We start from the raw sequence: 16,527 nt of genomic DNA, 5'->3' as shown, positions 1-16,527 counted from the left end.
GGGCTGTTCTGGCCATACAGCAGTCCTTCACGAGAAGCAGCCAAAGTACAAGAGATGTTCCCCCTTCAGTAGGTGGCTCTTATATGAGCCCAGGGTGGTTTCACCCTCAGTTCACCCCTCCCTGTCACATGGGCAGCACAGGTGTGAACAATTTGCCTGTGCTCCCTGAGCAGCCCCAGCCCTTCACCAGGTGCTCCATCACCAGGTGCAGCCCCTTCAGTCTGTTAGTTTTAAATTCCACATTTCTTTCGTGTATGTTGGAGCTCCCAAATTGGAGGTAGGAATTACTTTGTGCACCAAATCAAAAACTGGGGATGTTTTGTTTGTTTCTGCTCTCCCATCAGAGCAGAACGCCACTTCCTCTGAAGTCCTGGGAAGGACACGAAGGTATGTGTGAGAGGGACTGCACAGCTGTGCTCCTCCTGTGTTTCTTTTTTCAGCCACCTTTTTCTTCCATGCACACTCCCTCCCAGGGGTCCTTCTCCTGAGTACAGCTTTTCCCCATGCACTACTCATACTGCTCACTCGCTGAAGCCCCTGAAGTTAAGTCCTGCCTTCAGTTCAGACCCTGCTATATTTTTTCTGTATGGGGCTTTAGGACTTCAATTTTTTTTTTTTCTCTCCTCGAGTTCCAAAATAATGGAGAAAGAGGCAGAAGTCAAATTCTGCTGCAAAGGGTAAGAATTAAGTTTTTCAAACATATGCTGTTTCTTCAGCTGCTCTCATGGCAGCCATTGTACGAGAAGGCAGTTCTCAGTTGAGCATAACACAGTGCAGCTTTCCTTCTCAGCTGCAGCATCCTCTCCATAGTTATTGCTTCCAGCATTAACAACCATATTCCCACCCCCGAAAAAAATACAGCCTTGCTTACCACAAGTTATGAAGCCCCTGAGCTCCACAAGCAATGATGAGGGCAGCTGTCACACAATTAGAGAGTCCTTGCCTAACAAATCTCTGGCTTTTTCCCAGTGAGACGGACCTCATAAGGTTTACAAGAACAGAAAACAAAACTTTTTGCCTTTCTTTTTTCCCCCCCTTTCTCTCCAGCTGAAAACCAACTCTATTTCAGGGTTCCTCTCATCCACATAAACACTGCAGTCATACGCAGGGTTAGTTTTTAGCAATAAATCACGTAATTCTAACATGCAAAACCAACAGCTCTTGGCCTCACTGCTTGCACTGTAGTCACAGCACAACACACAGGCCATGTTTTGCTCCCACAGAAAGTTTCCGCAGCAAAGATGCATTCTGTATACCGAACAGCTGTGTCAGTAACTCCCCACTGCCTCCAAAGCACTTCAATTCAAATAAATGTTTTATTGGGAAACAAGCCGCCAGGCTTTATACCCTCTTCAACAATGAGCATTAGCTGGACTATGTGGTTTTACATGAGACCGTCATCCCAACCAGAGTTCCCAATAGTCCCTGAACAGAGAAGGCTTAAAGATACAATCCCTCTGGGGTTCCCTCCTGCTTCTTATAGAGAACGTTCTCTTTAGACTTTTTGAAGTCTTCATTTGTTACTTTCATTCGCCGTTCCCTCAAAGCCATCAACCCAGCTTCTGTACAAATTGCCTGCAACAGAGAAAGCCAAACAAGTTACTGGCTCTGCAGCCCTTCAAACAACACCCTGGAAGACCATTTGAGCTCTATGATGATTCTGCTGTGTTCATGGCGTTGGAAGATTGTTAGCACAATTCAAATGCTTTCATTTTGGATACTGGTCAGTAGCACCGAAAAAGAAACACATAAAACAACACGGACAAAGCTAGATGTCTTTCTGTGAAGTAATGCTTCCACGGCAAAAGAAAGGCAGCACTGTGATAATACCATTTCCCTCCTCCCCAGGGAACAGCTCTCAGCAGCGGGATGTTCTATTTTACAGGGAGGTGACAGAAGTTAACGTCATGGGGTAACTAACGAGAGCCCAGTTCACTTCACATACGTGAGCTGCTTGTCTCAACCCTCCTCATCTACAACTGCATTTTTACCCACTTGTAACGTTGTCCTCAAAATGCTTCTAATCCTGTCCTATCTTAAAGTAATGATTAACAGCATCTTGGATGCTTCTGCAAGACTCCACTTCTAATTTCCACTTTGGTACTTACAGAATTTCATATTTAGCTAACACAGGTACGTACTTCTATCTGCACAACCTGCCTCAGAATGATCTATTGGTAACACTTTCCCATTTGTAATGCTGACTGTGGGGCACTCAGAGGAGGTATTTTAGAGCCATCCAAACGACCCTCAGGGATGTTACCACAGGAAACTGAAAGAGGAAAATTTCAACACACAAAGTTCCGGATGCAGTACAAATGGGATTCGTGTTTTGAACTGTAACCAGGGCTGACATACACACCTTAATATCTGCACCGCTGAGGTCATCTTTTGCCATAATCAGCTCATCCAAAGTCACATCATCTGCCAATGTCATCCTGCTGGTGTGAATCTGAAAGATTCGTTTCTTGGTTTTCTCATCAGGCAGCGGGAACTCTATTTTCCTGTCGATACGTCCTGCATACAAGAAAAGTTCACTCTTAGGGTTTTTTTGCATGCAGCTACTGGAAACAGAGATGGAAGAACATCTCAAATATAGACTGAGAGCAACAATCTTCACACCAGTAGCAATCACGTTTTACAGAAGAAACCGATCAGTTATGTAGAACCCTTAAACTGAACTGAAGAAAGAAGGCTCTGCATAAGAAATTCTGCTGGAAATTCCTATCAGATGTTTCCTTTTTGTCAGATGGGACTTGAGATGGTCCAGCTCCTATGGTTCCAGCTTTGTAAGCACACTCATCAAACATATCTTCCATCTCCACACTGTGCCTGTTTTTCTCTACTTTTATACTGTCTTTTCTGAAAGCAGTCGATGGTACCGGATGCAGTGCTCCAGACAAACCCACGCAACAGTAGATGAGTTTACCAGGCTGCTGGAAGTGCCACGGTTGCTCAAGTGACAGTAATAATTTAGACAGACGGTAGAGCATGGAAATTCCCCTCAATTAACTTCAGATTACCCTATAGTTTGTCTTTTAACATCAGTATAGTATTTTCTGCTCTGTAGTTGGGCAACTGTTCTTGACATGAAGGGTCAAGGCCACGATAGTGACAAAAGCTTTTTGAAAAAGCACCTCAGCAGGTGGTTTTTCTGAATTCCTTGGGTCCATACGGAGCATTGACTACACAGAGGTGTTCTGTAACAAATTCAACTTGAATTATATTTGTTCTCTATCTTACCTCTGCTATCCAAGAAGAAAAGTATTTTCACACACCCTCCAGTAGTTGAGATTTACTTAAGAATGCTACCAGGAGGCTTAGTTCATTCCTTTGCGTTGCTTTCTAACTTTGATTTAACAGACCCAAGTGCTCTCAATGCACGTTGTGTTCCGGTACATTTTTACTGGCCATCTGAAAGTACTACCTGAGCCTTTTTGAGCTTTTTGTGCAACACATAATACACATATAAAAATGTGATGTTATTTCTCTCTCGTTCAGCCCCCAGGTGGCAGAATATGGCAGATCTGCACGAAAGCAGACTGGTTTCCTTGCACTGAAATCCAGACTCATTGTTCAGGTTCAAAGTTCTCATCTATTAACCTCAATTGGTACAGCCCTACTTTCCCAGCTTCTGCAGATATAAACAAATCTATGTTCTCTCCATTATTTAGCCTCCTTAACAATTACTTAAGTGTAATTACTTACCTGTGCCATCTTAATACAAAGGAAGAATATTTGAGTCATTTATACATACAAGAGAAGTTAACAGAATTCTTCTGCCTCCGTTTTTTCTCCCATTTAGAAACTCATGAATGGGTTCTGCTTTTAACAGAAACATTAACACAGCTGAAGTGCTGACTGAAGACAAACCACAGACCTGCATTCTTGTGACCAGCTCGTGTGTCTGATGAGCTACAAGTGTCGTAAGCAGACCAGAATCCCCTTACCTGGCCTAATTAAAGCTGGATCCAGAGTTTCTATTCTGTTTGTGGCCATGATGACTTTAACGTCCCCACGAGAGTCGAACCCATCCAGCTGGTTCAGCAGCTCCAGCATTGTACGCTGGATCTCCCTCTCACCCCCAGAATTTGAGTCGTACCTTTGAGAGAACAATATGGTCAGAAAAAGCACGATGCCAACTTCAGAACATACCTTACTGACCTGCCACAAATTGGCTAACAAAACGTCCTTTAAAACAAACAAACAGACAAACAAACAACCTATGTCATAATGGGTTATATATTTTCTGTGCTTTTTTTTACAGTTACCCATAGAAAGCAAAAAGCAGCTTTTCAGATCTAGCTATGACATAGCAAATGAACAAAAACATAGAAGAAAAATCCCTAGTTCCTAAAAGGAAGCACACCAACTTGATGGAAAATAAAGCCCACCACTTGCTTTCCTCATTTCTAAATTTCAGAGGTTTTCCATCATGCACACAGATGCCAGAGGATGCAGTTTGGTGCTTTCTGATTCAGTCACTGCACTTTGCAAATACGAGACCAGGTAATCTATCCAAAAAAGCCTCACATGTGTTTGTGAACAAGTTTGAAGCAACAAAAAACATTTATGAAGAATTCTGAGTGTTTGCCATCAGTCCCACCTGTTGTACATATGCTGAAATACATGAGGCAGAAGCTCCCTTCTACTGGAGATTGAGGCTAGTAACTGCAGTAATACATATGAGCATCACTTCATTTACTTAAAGAAAAACACTTGGCTACTTTAAAGACTATTTAAATTGGACGGCTCCAAGCAGCCTAAGGAATTTTCAAAGTAATACAACTTAGCTACAGGCTGAAGGATACCTTAATGTGACATGAGCAATGCTGATCAAATTCCACATCCTTGACATTACACAGTGCTACTTATCATATAACATTCTAAAGCCTTAGCTGTAACTCAGTAGCTACCAATCTGGAGAGAGACCCAATACATGGACACGCTCCATATTACATGTGCTGCTTTGCAGGTGAATCACTGCAGCCAGTTACTGCATTTGGGTATGCACTGAGCACACACCACGTTAACGTACACAGCAACTCTTCCAGTTTAAGGCGTCCTGTGATGGTACCCAGTAGCAAAAGAAAAGAGGTTTGATCTCTGCCCGTATCTATTTAATACCAAAAGGTTGTGGTGTATTACAGTACCAAGGAAGTCGCTTGAATTTCTACTTGTAAAACAAATTGCCTATAATGAAAACATTACTGTGGAAATGGTTACCAGAGTTCAGAAACTGGATTTGGATGTGGCTGCAGAAGAAGAGGGACACGCACCTCTTTGTACCAATGGCATCGATCTCATCAATGAAGACAATGGACGGCGCGTGCTCTTCAGCCACACGGAACAGTTCGCGCACCAGCTTTGGGCCGTCGCCCAAATACTTCTGGATGAGCTCCGAACCAACAACTCTCAGGAAGGTTGCCGATGTTTGGTTTGCTACTGCTTTGGCCAGTAAAGTTTTACCTGTTTTTAATTGCAAAAAAATGCGTATTTAGTCTGCAGGCAGGAAAAAAAAAATCATATGAAATCGGTGACAGACTCGGCAGTGGTTTAATACTAACTATTACTAGTGTAATTTATTTAACTAGAGCTAGCTCAGCACAATGCCACAGATACCTGTGCCAGGGGGGCCGTACAGAATGACTCCTTTGGGTGGCTTTATACCCATCTCTTCATAGTACTCAGGGTGGGTGAGGGGAAGCTCCACAGACTCCTGCATCAAGAGAAAAACAAGCCTGTGTTCTCATCAACAGTGAGCACTACAGAACGTCTGTGGAGTTCTTAAGGACTGCATTAATACAAGCAAGAAAGGCAAAAAGAACCAAAGTAATCGGAAGATGGGCCTTGAAAAACATGCATCTCAGATGCCTGCAATTCTAAGAACTATTCTATCCTAAAGCAGCTCTTTCCATTGCTTCCTTTCCACGTGACAGGCTGAAACAGTCAGTGTTCCCCTTCCTCCAACCTCAGGCATCACACTGACTCTGAAAGTTGGCAGACTGGTTCCCAAACACTTATGGGAGCCCCCCACAAACTCGGAGGGCCCTTTGTTAAAGGACACTTCCCAGTATGAGCTACCAGATACCACAGATGAATACTTTAAGAGCACTGTGACTCTGAATGCCTATCCAAAGTGAAAGAGCTGAGTTTTCACAGAGTTCAGTCTGAGCACTGCTGGTAGGAACACAAAAACCCACCAATCCCCACCAACAAACAAACAAAAAATAAAGCCCCACCTTCCAAGCCCTCACACTGCACGACATCTGCACTTCTTAGAATTTAACCCACATCTTGCAACTCTCAATCACTTTGCAAGACATGCTGCAAAACAATTAAGTACCACAAAGATTGTAAGCGCAATGCTCTGTAGATTTCACAGCAACTGTAGAAAGTTTCTGCCTACACAGTTTGTGAACAGGGATACTACTAACTTAGAAGATCTTTCTAGGTCCAAGCACCTGCCTAACGAAACTGAATGGAGAACTGCAGGAGCAAGATGCAAAACACCACCACATGAACAGCAGTTGGTTCTGCTGTTACTCTTTCATACTCTCATCATAACGGCTAAGTTTAGAGCTTCCTGAGCAGCAGAAGTTAGCACACATGATTACCTTGATTTCCTGAATCTGGTTGTCAAGGCCACCAATGTCAGCATACGTTTCTTGGGGAGCTTTCTCAACTTTCATCACAGTAACTAAAGGATCTGTGTCATCCATCAGGACTCCAATCACAGCATGAACCTGATTCAAGCATGAAGAGTTGTCAGAAAGCATGCGGTGCTATTAACACCAGAACAAGCCTAAACCCAATGCCCGTATGTTTAGGTGCATGAAATAAACAGCACTGAATCTCAGATTGTGTGATCCTGTGGCTCTCAGAACAGATGCCTAAAAATAGCAGACCTTGTGCTTCTATTTTTCATCTCACTTAACTTCACATGACTCACCTTATGATTTAGCAAAACAGAGCAGCCTGGCTCTAGCAAATCCTTGTCCACAAAAGACAGAATACTGACGTAGTGTTCTGATCCCACCGACGTGGACACGATGGCATGGTTGTCATCAATGATCTCCTCCAAGGTACCCACAGACATCGGCGTTCCCCTCAGATCGTCCACCTTTGATCTTTCCTCCTGTTGTCAAGAAGAATACAAGAAACAACTCAGGAACACGGGCAGGAACATCACTGCTGGGTTGGCCTGGAATCTGTGTGTTAACTTTGGATGAAGTACTGCACAGTCAAATGCTGGCAGCACGTTCTAAAGATTCATTCTGTTTCTCCATTTTACAAGCATTTAAAGTTATCTTCATCTTACACAACATTAACTCCACAGTTCACACCAAAAAGAACAGAAGCTGCTTTTGCCACTTTTGTGTTGCTGCCCCAAAGGGCACAGAAGCACAGGCCAGTAACAAAACTGGCTGTTTTAATTCTATGGACACTACTATATGGATGAGCACAAGAAGAATATTCTTCCTTTCCCTGTTGAACTTGGAAAGACTACTAAGAAGCCAAAAATTGCTGCTGCCTCATCTATGCTTGGACTAAAAGCATTAAAAGCCTTGAAGAAAATCCTGCTTTCTGAAAACGAGTTGATGTTTGGAGACAAATTTTAATGCACGTAATACGTTGACTTACATGGTCACGACACCTCATTTCCATTGCCTCTGTGTGAAGTAGTTTACATGATAGCAGTGGTTTCAGCATTAGCAGCTCACCCAAAGCTCACCTCTTGTTTTTCTTCCAAAGGTTTCATTTGTTCTTGATTTCTGATAAATTCTTCCTCCATTAGCAGGTAATCTTTAATCCTCTCTAATTTCAGCAGTTTGAGTCTGCACTGTGTGTGAGGAGTCACTGTAATCAAAGTAGAACCACAGTGTTTCAGACTAAGTACGACACGCCATCAACTATTCATTAATTCAATAGGACAATTCCTGCTTTAGGCTCTGACGATACCTTCTACACAAACAGCAATCACTAAGATAAAAATCACCATTAAACCTTGTCCCACTAATTCTCGGTCAAAAACACATTTTAAAATGATGTCTCCTCTTCTTTTCTCCTCACTTTCACGTCTCTCTTTCTCCCTTATACATGAATGTACGGAACTCATCCTGTATAACCATCACCTTATCTTCTCGTTTTAGATTTATCAGTACTAGGAGGATGCTTGGCCCTGCAGTGCATGCATTTGTGCTCTGGGCCCCACCCACAGCCACAGGGGGCCGGGGCTCTGCATGCTGCAGTGCGGGCAGCCCATAAGGGCCCAGGCAGGCTGAGCGCTTACCCAGGGGCAGCTTGCTGGCAGCATCTGGTCCCTTCGTCTTCTTCTTCTTCTTCCCCACTCTGGTTGGAACCGGAGGTTCATATTTCTTCTTCTTGTCCTTATGCACAGAGGGAATTCCAAGAAGCAAAATTAAAGAAGTCAGGATATGGGCAATGAAAAGGAAGCACAGAGATGTGAGGTACGCAGGCTCACAATGCGGCCGAACGGCTGCAAACCAAAGCTGCCTCTTTCATGATACAGAGAGACAACCCCAGAAGTAGCGTCACTCTTATTTTAAAGGGGATTTTAAAGCGTCTTCTCACGCTCAGCGTAAGTTCCTGCCATTTTTCATGACTATGAAACACACGGGGCTGGAACCGGAACGACGCCACGTGAGAGAAACAACGAGGCCGAACGCTTTGGACGCATCCTCATCCCCGCGCGACGCTGCCGGCCGTGCAGCTCAGGGCCGCTCGCTGCGCTCCGTGAGGAACGCGGCGTCCGAGGGCCCGCAGCGCCACGCGGCGCACAGCCGGCAGCCCCGGCCGCCTCCAAACCCGACGCGGCTCCCGAAGGGGCAGCGGGAGGCCGCCCCGGCCCGGCTCGCCGCTCCGCGCACCTTGTCGTCCTTCTTGCCGCCGCCGGGCCCGTGGCCGCCGCTCTGACTTTGACCCTAAAATGAGAGAAAGCACAACCGCCACGTAAACAGCTCAGCACCGCGGCCTGGGAACCTCACGACAGCTCCACGGGAGCCGCGCTCGGACCCCTCCTCCCCCCGATACGGAACGCGGCGCACCGCAGCGCCGTCAGACGCCGGCGATCACCGCGGGCCGCGCCGCCGTCCCGGCCGTCTCCTCGGGGCCGCTCCCCGAGCCCCGCAGCCCCCGCCCCGCAGCCCGCCCGGACCCGCGGATGCCGCGGCCGCGCCCCGCAGCCCTCCCGGGCGGTGACTCGGCAAAACGCGCCGCGGGAGCGGAGGGCTCCGGAGCGTCCCCGCGGCACCGCGCGGCACCGAGCGCTCCCAAACGTCCCCGCGCGCTCCCGCGTCCCGCCCCCGCCCCCCGCCCGCAGCGCAGCGTCCCGCCGGCCCCGGGCCGCTCCGCCGCTCACCATCGCTTCCGCGCCGCACCGGAACCGCTGCGCCGGACGGGACGCGGCGGTGGCGTCACTACGGCGCGCGGCGAGGAACGAGCGCGAGGGGCGGGCGGCGGCGCCCCCTGGCGGCTGCGTGCTGCTGCGCGCCTCGTGCCCGCCTGAGGCGGCCGTCGGGTGGCGCGCCCGTCCGTCACAGACCGAACCTTCGCACTCGCGCTATCGCTGAGTCCGTTACAGCCTGCCCTGCCGGCAGCGCCCCGTTCACCAACCGCAGCGTCCTAAGCCCAGCTGGACCTGAGTGGAAGAAACGTCTTCTTTCCCTCTTTTTGAAACAGAGGTTGGCAAAGTGCAGGCACGGCGTGGCTCGCTGCTTCTCCTGTCTCTGTAAGATCCTGCCGTACTCCGGCAGCGAGCAAAGAACGGTGATACGGTGGAGACCTTTGGTGGTGTGATGGGCAAATGCGACACCGAGCCGGTCTGTGAGGGCCGACACACAGTCTGTACCTGCAGGGCTGCTGTGGCTCCATGGAAGCTGCCAGGGACTTCTGATGAGGAAACTGCTACGTCTGTGGCAAGGAGTGGAAGGGGAGGGATATGGAGGTAAGTCAGCTGAGTGGGACACGGGGTGCTTCGCCTGGCCTGTGTAACTCACTGAGGCTGGGAGGAATCACCCCAGATCCAGCCCAGTGGTGTACTGCTGGTCTCGGATGGTTTGAACAAGCTGAACGCCTCGCCATTAACTACATCCACATTCACGTGCATTGGGTTTGTTCCAGAGCTGCTTTGCAGGACGCAGTGAGCGATGAACGGAAGAAAAGACACTGAAGTAATCCCCACAGAAAGAGGAATACATGAAACAACCCTTTTCCCTTATTTCCCAGGCAGCAGTATTTCTAAAGACACATACGGATGCTTTCTAAAAACTGCAGTGACTACTTGGAGTGTGGGTACGAAATCCTTCGACAGCACGAAGCTGCCTGGCAAGGCTGTGCACAGTGAATGACTGAGAGCTCAGGGAAGCAGAAAGAGGGGAGAGCAGAGAGAGCTGCTGTTGGTGTGGGAGAATGGGAAGCCATTGAGACATGAGAGAAACATGCAGTAAAAGTCCTAACCTTGGATAACCAATGATAACCTTGGAGTCACCAGCTTCACCGTGCTCAACTAAGAAGAAGAAACGTTAGTTTTGAATGTTCCTCGCTGCAGTCCTGGCTCTGCACTCATCTGTCGGCCATGGGCTGCAGTGTAATCACCCCTCTGTCATTTCCCACAGCCCTGTGATCTATTGCTGCACAAGCATCTTGCTGTGTTCACGTCCTCTACTGAATAATGGTGGCTTCAGTTTGGTGATGCACGTTCTGCTCCACCAGCCTGTAACTGCAGCGCTATCAGGAGGTGGGGCTGATACATCTGTCTAACTGTGTTTTCTGTTAATAATGCAGATTGAACCTGCTTACTTAGTCAAACCAGTCGTCCTCACTTGCAAACGGAAGTACCCACCCATGATTTCTTCAGCTGCTGAGACTGCTTTTTTTTGGGGTTCTCCTTTGCTCACTCACACAAAGGACACACTTATGGAGAGAACTTCAGAAACAAGAGCCAAAGCCCCAGTATGGGGCACGAGACACTTACTGCAGGGGCTGTGCAGAACTCTTCTATCAACAAACCAAACAACTGGAGAAGGTCCTGAGTGCTGTAGACTGAGTGTGGTTCTGGCATACGGAGTGAGAAATGAGAAATGCATGGATCCTGTTTGCTTTGGATGTTGCTTCATATGGGCCCATCCGACAACGGACAGGGTGATGACTCCAGGACAACCTGGAGATGCCGGTCTCCTCTGGAAAAGCTTAGAAGAAACAGCAGCAGGCATGGGAGTACCATGGCTTTGCAACTGCATTTTATCTTCTGTGCAGTCTGTCATTTGTCCCTCCCCGATACGTTTTCTCTGCCATACCAATCCCACATAAAGCCAACCTTGGCAAAGATGCTCAAGTCTGGGGTTACAAGTAATGACATCACCCGTTTCCTGCTGTAAAAACAGCTCTCCTTCTTTTTCATTCACAGCAGATTCCTTTATAGTGTATAACACGGATGTTATGAGGGCTGCTCTGAAAGTAATGCCTCCTATGTTATGTTGGCCCACGATGTCAGAAGAGGATGTTGGTGGTATGGCAGTAAAGGTTGAACCTTCCCATCAATATTGTATTCCATTTTGTTGCCATGAGACAGAAGGCAGCAGAGAGGCAATGTGACAGAATGGTGTCTGACAAAGAAGTGGAGATGAAGTGAAGGTGTGTCCTTTAATTCCTCCATGCAGAAAAAAAATGGCACCTACTGACATTCATTGATACTTGCTGAATGTTGATGGAGACTGAACACTGAATGCGAGTGCAGGGAGGAGGTGGGTGGTGCATTTCTGCAGTAGTGACAGTGGCAGTGGGTCACCTCTGCTGGTACAGACCGTTATGAACGCAGCATACAGGTTCTTGTTCATCGCTGGTCAAAATGCATAGCTCATGGTGGTGATTGTGTTGAAAAACAGTGTTCTGTAGCTGAGAATTTGCTCTACCAAATAGTGTTCATGTGCTCTTTGTATCTGTTGTAGTTCCCATGGAATAGGAGGCATTACTTTCAGAGCAATCTACATCTAGAGATGTGTGGTGGGATCACGGCACAGCTGTGGCTGAAGGCACCCTGCAAAAGTGTTGCCATTAATTAAATGTGAAAAGGGGACAGCAGTTGTAGCAATGTCAACATATTCTGCTGTCAGCTCTCAAAGTCATGTCAGCTCACGGCAAACCAAACCTCCCCAGCCTGAGAGCAAAAGAAGCAGATGCCCGCTCAGAGGAACAGCATTCCTCTGTGAAACAAAAAGAATTCTACTTAGAGTGGTATGTTGAACTCTAGGTGTTGCAGTGTAGGCAGTATTACACAGGACAGCAGCTATCATTGGATCTGACTTAATAAGAATTTGACAAATTAATGTTTTCTTATCACCAATTCTATTTTTATTATCAATATCTGTCTTTGTCAGTGCATGCCCTTCACCCACCTGTGCCTCCCTGTTATCAGTTTCAGAGGCAGCAAGGAGGTTGCCATATATCACCAGCCTAGTGATGAAAGATTCAGAGCAGAAAAACAATAGCAAATGATGCACTGTGAGAAAGGGCCATGACAACATGACAGTATTCCTCTGCAGACGCACAGGCGAGGATTTATGGTTAGAAATAAAATTCATTAGGCGGTTTAACATTCTTAGATGCTTGTTCTCCTTTCAGTGATTGTCGAGCAGAGCTCGCCAGCAGAGGCTTTTGTCATCAGGAAGAGGTGCACTTTGCTCCAGGTTATCACGGCTTTCCCCACCGTTACTCATATATGGTTTGCTGTTGCTGTTATTGATGGTGTGCGTCCGTGCAGCAGTCATACAATCTAAGTGTGTCCCTAAACAGAAAGGTCACAGCTGCAGAGGAAAATGAGTGAGACACTTAAAAAATATAGGCCGGTTTAGCTCTGCCCTAGCTGCTGATAAAGAGAGAGAGCTAAACAGCGACAGAATGGGATGTGATAATGCAAATCACCCAGGAGGAAATATTTAACATTGCAAATCCAATAATAAACAGAATAGAAAATACAGCTAAGCTATCTCTAACTGCATACCAGGCATATATACAGCAGGGCTCGCAAAGAACAGTGTGACAGTTTGTGAACACTTGAAGAATATAGCCACCAAGAAGGGAGAGGCAGAATGCACTTGAGAATGCCAGGGTAACAGAAAGAAACAGAACATAGTCGTACTGCTCAGAAATAAACTAGATTGAGATGAGACTATGGAACAGCATTCTAGAAGGAGTATTGGAAATCCAGATCCTAAAGACACCTGAAGGCCAAGGAGCCAAATTGGGGACACACCTGGCCATGTCTGGCCCTGGCACTGAGTGGCTCTGGGCACAGAGCGGGGACTTTCTGGGACCCAGCAGTGTGCCACCTCGTTTCCTCCTGCTGCAGCCTGCTTTGCTGGGTCTCCTGCATCAAGAATTACTCTCTTTGTGGTCTCTGCAGCTCAGGATGCTCCTTTTGTAAATGCACAAAGTATGCATAAGATTTGAAAATGGATCTCTCGAGCACATTTAATTGAGTGAATGCAGCACTGCTCAGTGGAATACATAGGTCGCTCTAAAAGTAATGCCTCCTGTTTATTTCCATGGAAACCACGTAGTTATGCTAGATACCAAACTGTTAATATGCTGCTGTTAAAATACAAGGAATTTTTAAAAGAACCTAATATGACTCATTGCCTTGTAAGGAGACTGTCTCTGTTTTTATTGACTAACTGCAAACTGTGTCTCCCCACTGTAATTGGAGCAGCTGAGCTGTCTTTCACCTTGTGGCCGGGGTATTGGTTGTGTCACAATAGGATGAATAGCACCAGAATAATGGTAGGCAAATGTTAATCTGTACAGTGAATGGCAGCACTGCCAATTATGGTATTTGTGGACTTCATTGAATGTCTGCAAGTAATTTAGCATCATCTGCATGACAAGCTAGAAGCAGGAATCTCTACAGCGGGTGGATTTACTGCCCCAGCCAGAAGTATTTTCCAGTGATCCTACTGCCAGTTAAAAAGTGATTGGCCATGTAATTATGGAAACGGTTGTGAATATTAGATCAACAGGCTGACAAAAGTCTTGGTAGCCAAATTTTAGTCTCTGGCACAAATGAGATTAACAATTGAGAAGTCCACTCATGGAGACTAACCAGATTTCCTGTACGACATAAGCATTCTTTATTAACCTTGTCAAAGGAAAAGGCCACAGGGTATCCTGAAATAGCAGTTCCAAGAAAACCATTTCATCTGTTTTTCTCTCTCTGAATAGGTCAGTGTGTGGTGTTGCCCTGGCAGTTTGTTCTGTAGACTCTGGCAGTGTGGAATGACAGCCAGGTCTGAGCAACCCAGACCTGGCAGGTAAGGAGGCAGGGTTGGATCCTTGCTAAAGAGAGGTGCCTGAACCTGGAGTGGTGAAACTCCTTGGGGTTCTGGGCCAGCAGCGGGAGGTGGGTGCGAGCACAGTCCTGCACAGCAGCCAGGTCTGAACTGCAGTACCCAGAAACCTTTGATGTCCAGGACAAGTGGGCAAAGGTTCCGGCCAAAGGCAGCACAGCCCCTGGGAGGGCAGCCAGCACCGTTCCCCTGAGGTTCATAGCACTGAGTACCTTCCATTCCTGCCAGTCTGCAGAGTCCAAACACTCTCCCCTAAAAGAGATTCTTCTCAAAGCTCTCTGCTGTCTCCTCCTGGTGATGTTGCTGTGAAGGCCACCAATAATCCAGCCCCATGCTAACAGCTGCTGGCTGTGATGCCCGTGAGCAACATGGGCAGCACTGCCAACCCCAAATCCCCAGACGTGCTGTAAATATCAAAATGAGAATCGTGAATTTTTCTGTGGTGGTTAAACTCACATTTTAACAGTTCCTCTGCCCTCAGCTTTATCACACTTACAGCACGCACCAGAACCTTGTGTTCAGGCTTTCCCGTGTGACCACGAGAGTATAATTTCTTTTACAAAATAAGGTTGAGATGCTCCCAGATCACAGTAATGCGTGGGCTGGGACTTCCCAGGAAAGTGTTCAATATCCTCAGTGCACCAATAAAACCAGCAGTGCTGACAGTAACCCTGATTAGTGCCGATTGCTCCAGCAGCAAAGCGGAGAGCTCGCAAGACAATGATAAAACAGTAGGAGCTGCCTGGCTGTACAGAGGGCAGCAGCAGCCGCACAGCTCACGTGATGACCAGGCATTCCACTCACACTGCACCCTGAAGCAGGAGCACCAGCCCCAGAGAAGCTGGGCACAGAATGATGACCCACCTCCCAGAACAGCTGTTGAGGAATAACCCAGTACTGGGAACATCCAGAGCCTGCAGCCACCTAGAAGCTCATGGTGACCCGTCCAGAGAGAAAGCCAGAGTTCCACACTCACAGTCCTAGCATATGAAAATAGACCAAACATACTCCCACCCGAGCATGAATGCAGTGCTCAGGTCCAGAACAGGTTCCAGCTGGTAAGGTAATGAAGCTTGTGGAATGTAAATCTGCAGCAGGCCTGACTAAGTGGGCCTTGCCCACAGTGAGAGGTGGCCAGGGCTGAGAGCTCAGATGGAAGTCCAGGAGCAGCACTAACACAGATACTGAAGGATCCTAGCTTCAAAAAGGAGAATTCTGTTAAGGGCTGTACATTCTTTTTGTTTGGTTTAGGCACATGAGACCAGAAGCATTTCATGCTGCTCAAAGATTATGTTACTGGGCAGCTACTGTGACAATTAGCCTTAATGGAAAAATCCTCTTTAAAGCATATTTCAGTTCCCTGTCTGAACTCTGCCTTTAGCTCAGTTATTCATTTCCTACCTAATTACCAAGCCATATTTCCTCTTTGCTACAAATCCCCTACTATTTTATCCCTTATAAAGAGCTAGTCTGAAATGTCACTTCCTTGCTGCTATATACCTAATGTGTAAATTGCTTCAGGAATTCAGCTGGGATAGTTTGTTAAGCAAAGCTCATTAGTTTACTTGCCTGGATTGCCCACGCAGTTCTCTGCAGTGGAGAGTGTGGGTGCAGAGAAACACTGCTGATCCCCTCTTACCAGGTGCCAGATACTGCTTCCCAGCACACAGCCCTGCCTTCATTGCAACCAACCTGGTGCTGCTTGGCAAACACCAGCACGGCACCTTCACTAGCAGCTTCTCCAGAGAGGGAAAATACCACACTGGCTTTGAGACTGGACTAATTTATCAGCAATGTGTTTCTCCTAACTGCAAGGTGACATCATATTTGGGAACTACACGGGGGATTTGCAAGACCGAGGTTGATCTGCAAGCCAGTAGAAGCCATTTGACGCTCACCTTTCCACTGCTCACTGTCCCTCTAAGTTACACTGTTGGGCTGTTTCTGTGCTCCTTTCCCACATTACAGGGACGTGGGGTGTCTCTGTGGTTTCAACGCCAGAAGTACACAGGACTGCAGCGTGCAGGAGATGGGAAGAGTTACCACAGTTGCCAGAGCAACACTGGGGCTTTGCGGGGGGAACATGCCGGTCTGATCTAGAAACTCACAGCAGCTCACTTGCCCTTCACTTTGGGCTCCAATCTACAGAGCCTTCCTTTTATTC

At 47.1% G+C, this 16,527-nt stretch overlaps 1 protein-coding gene and 1 long non-coding RNA gene across 2 annotated transcripts; one reads left to right on the top strand and one right to left on the bottom strand.

Annotated features, from left to right (window-relative positions):
• Positions 1–1,297: 1,297 nt before the first annotated feature.
• PSMC1 (proteasome 26S subunit, ATPase 1) lies at positions 1,298–9,420 on the bottom strand. Its single transcript, NM_204958.2, has 11 exons — positions 9,383–9,420; positions 8,892–8,945; positions 8,294–8,390; positions 7,736–7,860; positions 6,953–7,138; positions 6,618–6,746; positions 5,623–5,719; positions 5,280–5,469; positions 3,951–4,102; positions 2,363–2,517; positions 1,298–1,575 (listed from the first exon to the last, which is right to left on the bottom strand). Exons 1-11 carry the CDS (start codon positions 9,383–9,385, stop codon positions 1,441–1,443), a joined length of 1,323 nt encoding a protein of 440 aa, NP_990289.2. The 5' UTR covers positions 9,386–9,420; the 3' UTR covers positions 1,298–1,440.
• On the top strand, positions 9,415–11,260 carry LOC112532490. Its single transcript, XR_003075335.3, has 2 exons — positions 9,415–9,967; positions 10,144–11,260. It is a non-coding gene; the product is annotated as an uncharacterized LOC112532490 (long non-coding RNA).
• Positions 11,261–16,527: the final 5,267 nt, after the last annotated feature.

The sequence above is a fragment of the Gallus gallus genome, chromosome 5 (assembly GCF_016699485.2).
Source record: "Gallus gallus isolate bGalGal1 chromosome 5, bGalGal1.mat.broiler.GRCg7b, whole genome shotgun sequence".
Lineage (NCBI taxonomy): Eukaryota > Metazoa > Chordata > Aves > Galliformes > Phasianidae > Gallus > Gallus gallus.
The sequence above is the reverse complement of the archived record's forward strand: the minus strand, read 5'-3'. Positions and strand labels throughout refer to the sequence as shown.